Source organism: Hippocampus guttulatus, chromosome 4 (assembly GCF_054856545.1).
Source record: "Hippocampus guttulatus isolate MCC_2025c chromosome 4, RoL_Hgut_1.0, whole genome shotgun sequence".
Classification (NCBI taxonomy): domain Eukaryota; kingdom Metazoa; phylum Chordata; class Actinopteri; order Syngnathiformes; family Syngnathidae; genus Hippocampus; species Hippocampus guttulatus.
The window spans coordinates 11831620-11844353 of NC_141264.1; the positions used below are offsets into that span (position 1 = coordinate 11831620).

At 41.4% G+C, this 12734-nt stretch overlaps 1 protein-coding gene across 3 annotated transcripts in view; it reads right to left on the reverse strand.

Moving 5' to 3' along the window:
* Positions 1-7001: 7001 nt before the first annotated feature.
* Positions 7002-12734, reverse strand: part of tspan9a (tetraspanin 9a) — a 187061-nt gene continuing 181328 nt past the window's right edge. For all 3 annotated transcript variants that reach the window (XM_086109551.1, XM_086109549.1, XM_086109548.1), the window contains 2 exons: positions 12123-12206; positions 7002-9827 (listed from right to left, as the gene is read on the reverse strand). In XM_086109551.1, the coding sequence (XP_085965677.1) occupies positions 9756-9827; positions 12123-12206 (156 nt within the window). In that variant the 3' untranslated portion in view covers positions 7002-9755. The remainder of the gene's footprint in view (positions 9828-12122; positions 12207-12734) is intronic.

The window sequence follows — 12734 nt, forward strand, 5'->3', positions numbered from 1 at the left end:
ATCAATTGAGTAGGAACGAGTCGAGGGTTTACCCTGCCCCTTTCTCCCAAAGGCAACTGGAACATATAGAAATACACCCACACCCACACCCCTCACACACACACACACATAGACACACACACATATACATACATACATACTGCATCGCCAAAGGCACATAAATGCAAGATGATTGATCTCCCCATTTTAAATTGGGCAATGTCCCTAATCCGATCATAGCTTTACCTGCGGTGGGATGCTACTGAATGGAAGATTCAACATTAGTGTTACTCACGAAGAGTGAGGCAAAAGCTCCTTTCTATCTTCCAGTTATCCACATTCGTCTTCAGGCACACAATCTTCTGCTAGCGTACATTCCCTGGCCAGATGAGTATGATCCTTCCACTGTGTCCTGGCTCTGCCTCTGCCTTCTGGCAGTGGGACACAGATGGAAGAAAACTACCTCAAAAGAAAACAGCCTCAACTGATTCCTGTGACTGTGGAAGAGCAGCTTTAACACTGAGCGGTCTCCTGAGCTCCTCATCCTTATCCCCCTTCCCAATAGAAAAAGGATGACCAGGAAAACTAAATTGTGCGCCCAATGTCACTAATCACAGTAGTGAACGCACTACTATGAACCATTTTCTGTCAGTGACAATACAGAATCATACTCTATAATTACTGCACAAAACGGGTCATAAAATTGTGCACTTCAACAAGAATCAGACATTAAAACTACATCTGGGACTTTAATGTGCTCATTTTCATTACAGTAATCACAGAAAAATAACACTGAGTTGTGGAGATGGAGCTGACGAGCCAGTAGTTGAAGAGGAGTTGAATTAACAGTTTACTCTCCACTTCGCAAAAATATCAAGGCACAGCTCCTTGGCGAATTACTTTAAGTGTTGTAATCATCATGGCATAAAAATAAACCTTTTTCCCCACCTGATACACAACTTTAATTGAGTGATGTCAAGTTCATTCATAATAAAAACAAACCGCCGGATTCAAGCGTTGCGTTCAGTGTGAAACAAAGCATCGCACGGTTTAACTATGATCTTAATGCAAAACACATTGCGGTGAGCAAGGACAACAGAGCTTACATATAGTTCACAAAGGACACATTTGGTCATCACAACTGTTAACGGTAAGAAGACGTTGTTGCCTAAATAATACAAACCCCCCCTGTGTTTCCCAAGCAACATCATACCTGGTGTTCATGCGACACTGCTCTCTAACTTTAAGTGCCACCTGGAGAATCTTCTCCAGTGGTTTGCTGTAACACAAGCAAGAAGTTGCATTGGCATGTTGCTCTTTGGGCTTACGCTTTTTTTTTTGTCCACAATATGCAAAGAGCACATGTTCAATGTTTTGGTGGTCTTTTTAAAATGAAGACTTTCCGACTGATCCGTCTATGTTAATGATCCCTGGGTTAGGTGCTGGGAAGTGTACCTTTGTCACAATAGCGTGGTTTCTCAGAAAGTCTGGTCCAGGTGCATGAAGATGAGAGCCCAAAAAACACACTCAACTTCTAATTATTAGTACAAACCCCAACAAGTTCCCAAGCTGCGCAAGACATTTTAAAACACTGTGGGGGCTTATGGTGGTTTAGAAAAGGAAATGTTCAAATAGACCACAACAGGAAACAAAAGCTATTGCAATGAATGGCTCGCTGCTTCTTCTGGTGTTGCACAGGAAGTCGCTTCCATAACTGTTTCTTCGTGAGAGTCCTGAGGAATAAAGTGGAAAATGATTTCTCATTCAATTGAAGCAGAGTGACAACATGGTGTTCCCATCTCCAGGCCATTTTCACTTCAATGTGCTTTTCGGGCTGTGAGGCTTCTCCCATTGGCTGAAAGTCTGTCATTTAAGTACCTTCATTTCAGATACGTGCTGTGACTGGAACAACCCTAAAACGTATAATCTTGCCACTTTTTCCAAATGGAAAATGTACAATTTACATCTTTGAAAAAGAACCAAAACTCTCTGGATCCCTTTTGACACACTGCCTCTACCTCTTTTTTAGACATTGACACTTTCATAATCCTTTGACAAATTGGAGTGCTTTTATACTGAACTCCAGACAATGCTTTGACTAATAGCACAGCATTTCCAAGTTCTCAATCAGTTTAATGCCACATATTTGTTGTGGCTGACTAGCTTGTGACGGATGAAGCCACTTGATTTCAATTAGCTGCATCATGGCAGGCACACTTATATTTTTTATTTTTTTAATGGACAACACATTCACAAGTGCAGTGTTCTAATTAAATGACCTGTGTTGGATTTATTTCAGACGAAATAAAAACCCAAGAACTCCTTCCAAGTAAAAAGCCTTTTCCCAAATTAAAGTGTGCTTTGTGTCTTTTTCATGAATTTCGATGACATTCAAACATCTCTGGAAAGCTCGATTCCATAATCTCTAGACAGCTTCCACTGCAAATGGACCATATCTCTTTGTTAAGGCCTCCCAACAGCTTGCGCGCGGTGGTTGTGTCAGAGGTCTGGAAGGAGATTCCATGCAAGTCCCCGTACTAGGAAAAAAAAGGACACTGAAATGAAAGTGCTTAAATGACAGTCCAAAGACATAAGGAGAATCTGCATTGCCAGAAAAGTGTACAGCTGCCTCTTGCATGTGTGGGAGAATATCGGTCACTTTGACATTGTCATTGAGTGGGATGTTAACCCACACTGAAGTCAGGCGAGTGAACCTCCACACCCACCTTGTTGAAAGTAAGAGCTCATGACTGAGTGCTGATTAATGTGTTGGGCTATTATTCGTTTGATACACTTGTCCAAAATAATAAATCCGCTCAAACTGGCAGAGGATACTGTGGACGGGTGCATTCAAATTCCATTCTGTTCACATTATTTGATGATGTGTTGCAAAATTCTCTGTACAATATATTTCATCGAAGGAACAATGATGAACAGGCGGATCGGTGCAGCGTCTGCTGTGATGCGGACTTTGTATCGGTCTGTCGTGGTAAAGAAGGAGCTGAGCCAAAGGGCGAAGCCCTCAATTTACCGGTCAATCTACGTTCCAACCCTCATCTATGGTCATGAGCTATGGGTCGTGACCGAAAGAACGAGATCCCGGATACTAGCGGCCAAAATGCGTTTTCTCCGCAGGGTGTCCGGGCTCTCCCTTAGAGATAAGGTGAGAACCTCGGTCATCCGGGAGGGTCTCAGAGTCGAGCCGCTTCTCCTCCACATTGAGAGGAGCCAGATAAGGTGGCTCGGGCATCTGATTAGGATGCCTCCTGAACGCCTCCCTGGTGAGGTGTTTCGGACATGTCCCACCGGCAGGAGACCCTGGGGACGACCCAGGACACGCTGGAGAGACTCTGTCGCCCAGCTGGCCTGGAAACGCCCGGGGATCCCCCGGGAAGAGTAGAAGAAGTGGCTAGGGAGAGGGAAGTCTGGGCTTCCCTGCTAAAGTGGCTGCCCCCACGACCTGACCGCGGATAATGGATGGATGGATGGAACAATGATGAAAATGAAAAGGCCAGGGAGGAAAGCCAAAATGAACTTCCCTCGCAGTCACACATGGGATTTCGAACAATTAGTTTAAAAATTGGATCAACCTGCATGCAAAAATATTTTCCTGCTATATCTGTGCTGTAGAAAGTGTAGAAAACTTCTTGTCCTCATATGGACCACTGACTACCACTGTACAGCTATTGGCATTCTTTTTGTATCTTTTGTTAACGGTAATTTCATCACAGGCTCCTCATGAAATCTGTTCTTGTGATTTAATATGTACTTTTCTGACACCCCTCAAATAATAAAAGAAATTCAATCAAGCACACTTCAGTCAGCATCGTCTACGCTATACAATGCACAGTGAAGATGGCTCGTTAAAAATAAAAGCCAATGAGTGGATGGAATTTTTTGACACCGTTTCTTTTATTTAAAAAATAATTGATTTGAAGAAGAAAGCCAAGGAGAGTGCACCACTTATTCAGAGTGCTTTCACATGTAGCAGAAAAAAAATGAAACTCCACAGGACAAACAATGCTGGCAAGTATCAGACAGTGCCATCCAACAGAACACAACATCAAACACACCATTTTTAGAGCACACATCTCAGATATTCGGCTTAAGCACAGGCGGGTCGGAGAGTTAGGAGATCAAAGAAATAATATGTTAAAGGTGGCAAAACACACACACACACACACACACGTACACAAAGAAACTGTCTTAAAATTCTCCACAGCAGACAAAAGCTAATTACTGCATTGTGTCCTTCCTCCATCTCTGTGGCTTAGTGGGTGTTTCCACAGATGAGAAGGTATCATTTCCACCTAATGTTTCCAAGAAAAATACTAGATGCAAATGCAGTCAAATATGATATGAAAAAAACAACAACATTCTAACAACAAAAAACACATTTAGATAAATGTACACTGCTCCTCTCTTTTAAAAAAACACGAGGAAATGAAGAATTAGAGTGGGTTGCTTTGCATTTTAAAATGAGAAAACTCAGGCATCGTTACAAGAGGCAACTCACAGGTTCAAAAACTCTCTCAAAGAGGCAGGTTCAATATCGAGCCTAAAAATGAGAATGTGAAAAATTATGTCGTTGCTACTTTGTCACCTTCTTGAGTGTCTTATAACTAGTGAACGCTCACAGACACTCAGTGTCAAAGCAGTGTTGGGACCTGCATTAGTGTCCTGTTGTGTGTGTGTGTACATAATATGCAGCACCATAAAATGACAAATTGTTTTAGGAATGATAATGAAAGACGTTCACCATTTCTATTGTTATTTATATTTTTAATAACCCACATTCCTGCGCTTATTAGAACATTGTTAAGAAACCAATTTCTTTGCGGCATGACAATTGATATGTTACACTGTAATCCAGATTATTCTACATGCCTGTACATTGGGAAGGGTATGAATAATTTGAAAAAAATATATAGGCGTATATATACAGTATATCTCCAGCAAAAATATACTGACCCACCTACCGAAAGAAAATTCACCTGGACTCAATATTTGGCCTTGGAAGGAATCATTTCAGGATTAATTTAATTTGGCTGTCTACCTTTACTGTGAATCGGTGTTGTGGAGTCGAAAGTGCCCTTGATATGAATTTACATTATGACAGCGAGGAATATGCATGTGTACTATGGTTTGGGTGAGTGTGTGGCAGTAGCTGTAAAAGAAATTCCACTGAAGAAGCATAGAGGCGAGCTAGGAAAGTACTGTAGTTTCCTTGCATCTACTTCAGAGGAGGCAATCATCTTTACATGTTGGGCTAATGTAAAAAACTGATTTAATGAATTGAACATTGTTCATCATTGGACCTCGCACACTGTCACGTTCAAAAGACTGAAAGCTGCTGATCATTCCATCACGTTGTGAATCAATTAAACAAGATTTGAATAAGACGGAGCGTGACAACGAGTGTGAAGCACTGAACACCCTTTGTGGGATTCAAGTAGGGCTTCGTGATCAAGTTCCACCGCTATCAATTCAGACTTAATTGTCTTTAGTGCCCGTCGCTAAGCTAAGACAGAACAACATTTTGAACACCTTGTAAAGAGGAACACTGCGTTGGACTAATCCCTGAGCAAACCAACACTGAATGATGGCACATTCTCACAATGGGCCCTCGTTGTGAGTGAGGAAAAGGCAGCAGGAAGAGCAGAAAACGACGACGACAAAACACACTAAATAAAAACGAACAGTAAAAACAGCGACCGCCAATGCACAAAAAAAAACGGTATTGAACATCTTTCTTTGAAACAGCATTCATCCTCGGATTGAGAAGGAACATGTACAAGGCCATGAAAATGTGAAGAGTTGAGAGGGAGTTCACGCCGGGATGAGCATTTCAGATGTTCAGCGTTTGAGAGTTTTGAGGTTGCGTATCAAATGTGTCACACTCAATGTCTTTTGTTTTTGCTAAAAAACAGCTTTATTGCAGACCAGACTTCCAGATATGTGAATGCTTGTTTGCCTATACTTGATGTGCCCTTCAATGGGCGACCAACCCAAGGTGTACCCCACCTCTCGCCCCAAAGACAGCAGGATAGGCGCCGGCTCACCCACGAGGATAAGCGCAATAGAAAATGGATGGATGGGCAACACTGCAATATGTATTCAACATCTTGCGCCTCCAGTAAGGCTAACATGCCATCTGACTGACTGAACGGTCACAGCTGTTTCCTCTGCAGTCTCTCCAGGGTTTGGTAGAACCCACACAGCAGCCATCCTGCTGTGTGTCGTCCTCTCCGTCTGCAGAGTGCGGCTGTAAATAAGGGATGTGCCGAGAGTTTGAGCAAGCGGCCGAGCGGAGGGGACGTGCCCACTCGTGCCTACGCTCTACATCAGCAGCTGTCATGTTCTACCCTATGGACACGACCAGTGGAGTTGGAGCATATGAGTCGCTGCATGTCAGTGTAATTCTTTTTCTTCCTGTCGCAACAGGCCTTTCACTTCGGAAAACTGTCCCTCAAAAACAAAGGTCCTTGATATAAGATGGCAGGGGGAACATAGGAAAGAAAGCGTCTATAGGTCTCATACATTCTGTCTTATGATCAGCTTGCAGTCGGAAAAAGCTAAACTTGAGTTGCGACATGAAAATACACAATTCTGGACTTCCATTCAACATTATGATGATCTCATACATGCTCGGAGGTTTGAAGAATATGGAACCAATGGTAATATGAGAAGACCATTTGTTATATATGTACGTTATCGCAGCTGTGTGTCAGAGGTCCAAAGATGCACTTGGAACAACAACATTGCAATTGTTTTTTGATCAGCACCAGCAAGGAAATGCTTCAACTTGGCTACGACTTGGATGATACTCGAACAAAATATACAGGGAAACCACAAGTTACTTTCTCTCCAAAAAATAAATTTGCATCTTTCCTAATTGCTTCCAAACGTGCATATTGTCTTGGAAAAAAAAAAAGCCTCTCAATTTGATTCAGGACATGATAAAACAGGGAGGTATGCAAAATCAGTTAAGGTTGGTGGGAGGAGTTAAAGTATGGGCAAGGTAATGTTGCAGTGTTTTAATGTGACTTTATCGCAACACTGTAGAAATACAAACTATTCAAATAGGAAAAATGATGCATTTCTATTTGAAATATTATGACATATTGGAACTACAGAATGACAACAGCAAAGAAATTTTGCTGACTGATTTCCAGTAAGCCTTACTGAGTGCCAGTAGGATTTGTACTTGCCCCCCTCCCCCAAAAAAACAAACACACAAACCAAAAAACCTGCAAGATGCTAAACATTGATAACAAGATTTAAAAAATTGCTCAGTACAATTAAGATTATCCACTTTAAATAAAGAAAAACAGCCATAAAGTAATATTTTGATGAGGGAATCTCAAGAAAATTTCCAGATGTTGCTGTCGCTACACAGTCCTATTTTAGAGTACAGATTATGTTCCTTCTCAAGGGGAGAAAAAAGTGTTACTAACATCTTTTCAAGCTGTCTGCCCATGATTGTACAGATGCTGGCCTAATTCAAGTAGCATAATAATAAATGCCAGCCCGTCAACGTAGCGCCGTTGACATGTTCACCGGATGTGAGCGAGGTTCACGGCACCTGGCACCTCGATGGTCAGGTGTGAAATGTGGTACACTCCAGATTGCTCATTTCCTGTTTGGCAGTTGAGATGGGAGGAAAAAAAAGTACAAAACCAAATTGAAATAAACTGAGCCATACTGATGGAATGATGTTTCATGTGCTTCCCACATGGGGCCATTTCCAGTCAAGTCCCCATACCAAAACATACCGAAACCATCCCAAATATTCTTAGTGATTGAGGAAGCAGATTGATTGTCAAGCTTCTTGGGAATGTGTGATCAAGAGTCCCAAATAGATGTTTCCTTTAGGGCACGTTGCCCAAGCTATCCATCTCACCTCGACTCCCACCACGCTGTCCTCTGGCAGCCAGGAAGCAAAAGGCACGGGAATAGGAGTGGTCGAAAAACCAGAGGTGTGTCATGAGTGGGAAGATCATCTGGTGTAATATCTGACAAAAGGGACTCATTTAGGCAAGGGGTATATGGGAGGAAATTCACTCTTTTGTTGGGTTTGCTTATAACAATTACTGTATTTTCCGCACAATAAGGCACACCTAAAAGCATTCCATTTTCTCAAACGCCGACAGTGCGCCTTATAATCCGATATGCCTTATACTGTATATGAATGGGCTATATAAATAGTGCACTACTGTAGCTTCCATGAGCTTTATAAGGCGGTGCGCCCAATATGTGAAAACAGTTTTAAAATTCATTGAATTGGCCATTCACCGAAGGTGCGCTTGATTCACCGAAGCGCCTTATTGTGTGCACAATACATTATTTAATTGTATTACATGATGAATATATAGCCATGGTTGCTGGTCTCAGATAGCCACATTAGGTTCCGATGGGAATTTTGACATTCACTCACACAACATAACACAACTATCTGAGAGCATGTTTCTCCAAAAATATTTGTTTTCGAAGACGACAGCAACAGTTTTCCTTATGAATTTTACAGTTTTGTTTTTTTAGGGGGCTTAATGCTCCTTTGTAGTGAGGAAATTTAAAGATAAAGGGGAAGAGAGTTTACCACCACGACTCTGAGACTGATGAGGGGAGGACACACGTGTGACAGTGGATTATGAAAAGGGAAACCATTTGCCGCCTCTACGAACACAATTTATGATATCAGCATGAATACTGTCTTTGCCTCTAGTGCCCATGATTCTCTTTGTTTTTATGCCCTTCTTTTTCTAACCGTTGCAGTGTGAAACGATGTGATAAAACACACACGTACATTACAATTTAGTTTGGACTCTCAAAGGGGGAATTTCATCACCCAGGATCTTTCTCTTGACAGTTCTGGTGGAGCTTTAATAAACAACCATTTTACACAATTTATATGCCTCGATGGGAATTGCGGTGATGCTGGTGTGTGGCAGCATACTTTGTGTGTGTGTGTGTGTGTGTTTTTACCCAGGCAGATTTACACTGTTATCCAAAGAATAAACCGGAATTTAGTACAAAATGATTCTTCTTCCTTTAATAACTTCCTTCAATCCCCCTCACTTTACCCAAAATGCTCGTCAAAGGGAAAATATACGACTCATGGATCATAATAAACACCATCCTGACATGTCTTCACGTTAAATGCAACACACACTATATTGTACTTACATTCCACAGGAGCATCACACACATACAAAAAGTATTTCGGAAAAAAAAAAGGGTGATAAAGGATTTGAAGGTAAGTCGGTGAAGTAGAAAACTAGCATGCCTTTTAAGATTTTTTTTTTCCATTTACAAACGAAAATGGGGGCTCGATTTTTTTTTTGTAAGCATAAAGGAAAGTCAAATACTCCACAAGAAATAGGTGGTGAGGAGTTTTTTTTGTTCTTTTCCCCAATGGGTGGGGAGTGTTAGCAAGTCTTAAATGTCTTAGTGTCTGTGTGCGCTTCCCTCCAGCAAATTGTTATTCCAAGCAAAGAAAGAAAACGATAAAAAAAAAAAAAGGAGTGACAACCAACAGGATTCTCTTCAGTGCCAAATGACTTGTCCCTTCTCCTCTTCCAGTTGTGTTACTCTTTGGCAAAAATGAGTGGCGAAAGGAGAGAGCCCGGATAGGCGACACATGGAATCTGCACACAGAGTCTGGGAACAGAGTCAAAGGATGGTTGTAATGTATTGGCAGCGGTGATGCGGGACCAGGGGGTACATTTAATCAGAGTTCCATCCCTTCAGGAATTGATGGGCCTCTTCTCCAGAGGCTAGGCATCGTACTTCTTCCCTGTTCTGTGGATGTGATGGAAAAGCGTCATGGAGAATGCCATGCCCAGAAGCTGTAGGGGGGGGGGGGGGGAGAAGGAGACAGTATGTGAAACATGATGTGTGATTTATGTAAGCACACGTGGAGCACATTTGCTTCTATATGGCCCATACGCATTTTGATGGACAATTCATCCCGCTGTGAAGCACCAGCATTTCTTTATTCACTCGCCTCCAAATGGAAGTTGGCGAGCGGAAACGGTAGGCAAAAGCATTTAGTCAAAGAAGTAAATGAAGATAGATGCGCGAGTAGGCAGGGTACCGTCTCTTTGAAGTTGTCATTACCTGTCCTATTTGTACATCTCACACACAGTCGCAAGGCTCATTCTAATACCTTTTTCTGCTGAAGCAAGGAGCATATCTTAGTACCCCTTCGCTAAGAAGTAAAAGTGGTTGATATTTTAACTGCTTCAGCAAATGACTCACTGTCAATGAACACATCTCTGAACACAGAGCATGCATGTATACAAGTATATTTAGCTCCAGACAAACGTACTCATATTCTATACTTGAGTAAAAAGACATTCTTGTGTGTAAAAATACTTTGCTTGAGATAAAATGCACAGATTGTGAAATGGACTTGAGTTCAAAAATGAGTTGATTTCCATTTTGAGAACTTGGCCCAAGGGGAAAAATAAAATGCTCACAAAATATTGTCTCCTCATCTATGAGCATGCATTTGATGTTGTCATCAACAAAATGAAGTCATTCTCTTAAATAAAGCTGTGGATAGGGAATAGCTTGCTTTTCCAAATCTGTCTAATAATGCTCCCGAGTAGACATGACTCCTTCAATTACTGCACCCATTTATCTTTTCCCCAAGATGTCTCAATCTTTTAATCGATGAAGATCTCAACCGAGGTTGACATGACCTCTCTCCATTCAGATGTTTTTAGATTGTGTGATTATCCGTGGAGGTTGTAAAAAAAGAAAAATAAAAAAAGGCTATTTTGGCAGAGAGTAAAAGTCAAAAGGCAACAGGTAAATACAGTAAAACAAAATACAGATACCCAAGACATCTACTTAAGTACAGAAAGGAAATAGTTGTATTTTGTTACTTCGTGCCACCATTTCAATCTCACTCAGGATCAAAGATACCAGTGAAATGTAACCTGCATATTTACACTATTCAACACTCAAGTATGTGTTATATTTGACCCAAAATATAAAACCATTTTCAAATACAACAGATACCCCCTCCCTATTTACCACCCCCAAGTGTATACAATTCAGAAATCGACAAACACTCTTGGTAAAATACATCACATTGAGGTCACACAAAATCAGAATCGTGAGCCGCTGTGACTCATGATTGCTCTTCAGTACGAGTACTTGACAGATGAAAAAAAAGTTGAAGTTAGACCTGTCACTTTCTCTACAAAGGTAAAGTTCCGTTTTCAAGTTTTACATTGACAGTGAGATTTGTTCAGAAGAAGTACTGTACTTTGAAGAAAATCCCATTGTAAGTTGTTATTTGTCAAAAGCGGTTGGAGGTAAACTTCCAGCTAAGAAAACAAGAAAGGTCTCTTCCCAGCTGACCGGTGCAGCTCCGATGCAAGTGAGGTTTGGGCAGAATGAGTTTGACGGGTTTTTATCAATCAATGATGAAGAACGCCGAATACTGTAGAGATTTAGGAAATCACAGAGGAAGAACTTCCAAGACTTACTGTCCTATTAAATGTGTATCATGAAATGTTGGAGACTTGTGATGTATTTTATAAAAGTTTGTTTGCAAAGGGAAAAACCCACTGTGTAGTTGTTTGCAGCCTGAGCTCTATTAATATTTGTCTTTCGATCGCTAATTATTCCTAGATTCTCACTCATATGTCAAGGTAGCCGACTAGGCTACTTTCTCAAGTGCTCAAAGTTTTTATGTATTGCTCTTTGGTAATTGAACCCAGCAGGAGCAGTCAACGTTTCCAGGTTGAAGAGTTCATTTCTACAAACTATTTGTTCAACCAAATTTAATGAGAGGCACAGTTTCATTAATGTATTTTTGTCATCTGCTTATTTATTTTAATCCACTTTGTCTTCTGATGGGTCACCACTGCCTGCTTGGAGTAAAGTCATTGTGCTTCGAGTTGCTCAGACACGACCAGTGTGTGTGTGTGTGTGTTGGACGCTGTCAATGTTTTTCCAAGATGTGGGCGCCCAAAACACCCACTGAGGTCAAATCCTATAATCTAGCCGGCAGTACATGCAGGCCCATAGGGCTGAAAGCCAATTGATGCAGACATGTTGCAATGTCGGCAGACAGAGACAAATGCGGCACCACAAACGATGCATCAGCACATCAATACACCTCCTACCTGCACGACCACGATGACCATTCCTATGGTTCCCAGCATGTGCTTGTTGTCATCAAGCCATTCTTCTACTTTCTCAAAGCAGCCCTAGATGGAAGAACACATGAGGAAAAACACAATCAGTCACCTGTTTGCCTGAAAGCTGTGTAAATTATACAGTGGACGAAAGAGCACTGACCTAGTATCAATGTGAGGTGTAAAATAAGTAAATTGTGAATTATGAATTTTATATCGAGACTTATGGGTCATACAAACAGACGTGCGTATTAAACTTGCAACGTTTCTGGTTCATTCAGAGGTCGGTATTCTAATAATGAGGTGGGGGTCATGCTGCGTTCAGCTGCAAAAGAACATCACAGTGCTGTGTGGTCGTTTTCTTGGGGTGAGATATCAGGATTTTAGTGCTGCGCCATCCCAGTGGCCCAGCTCAATGGCTGCTTATTCTCACCTTGGCAATTATGTAATTCCCTTCTTTGGACTGGACTAACCACATAACAGAGTGGATTAGGCTTCTAATAGGAGGAAATAGGGAAACAGAGTGTTGCACAGCTATAAACAAAATGGCTGTTGCCACATAATGGAAAAATCCGTAAAGCAATAAAAATAACATTTAAT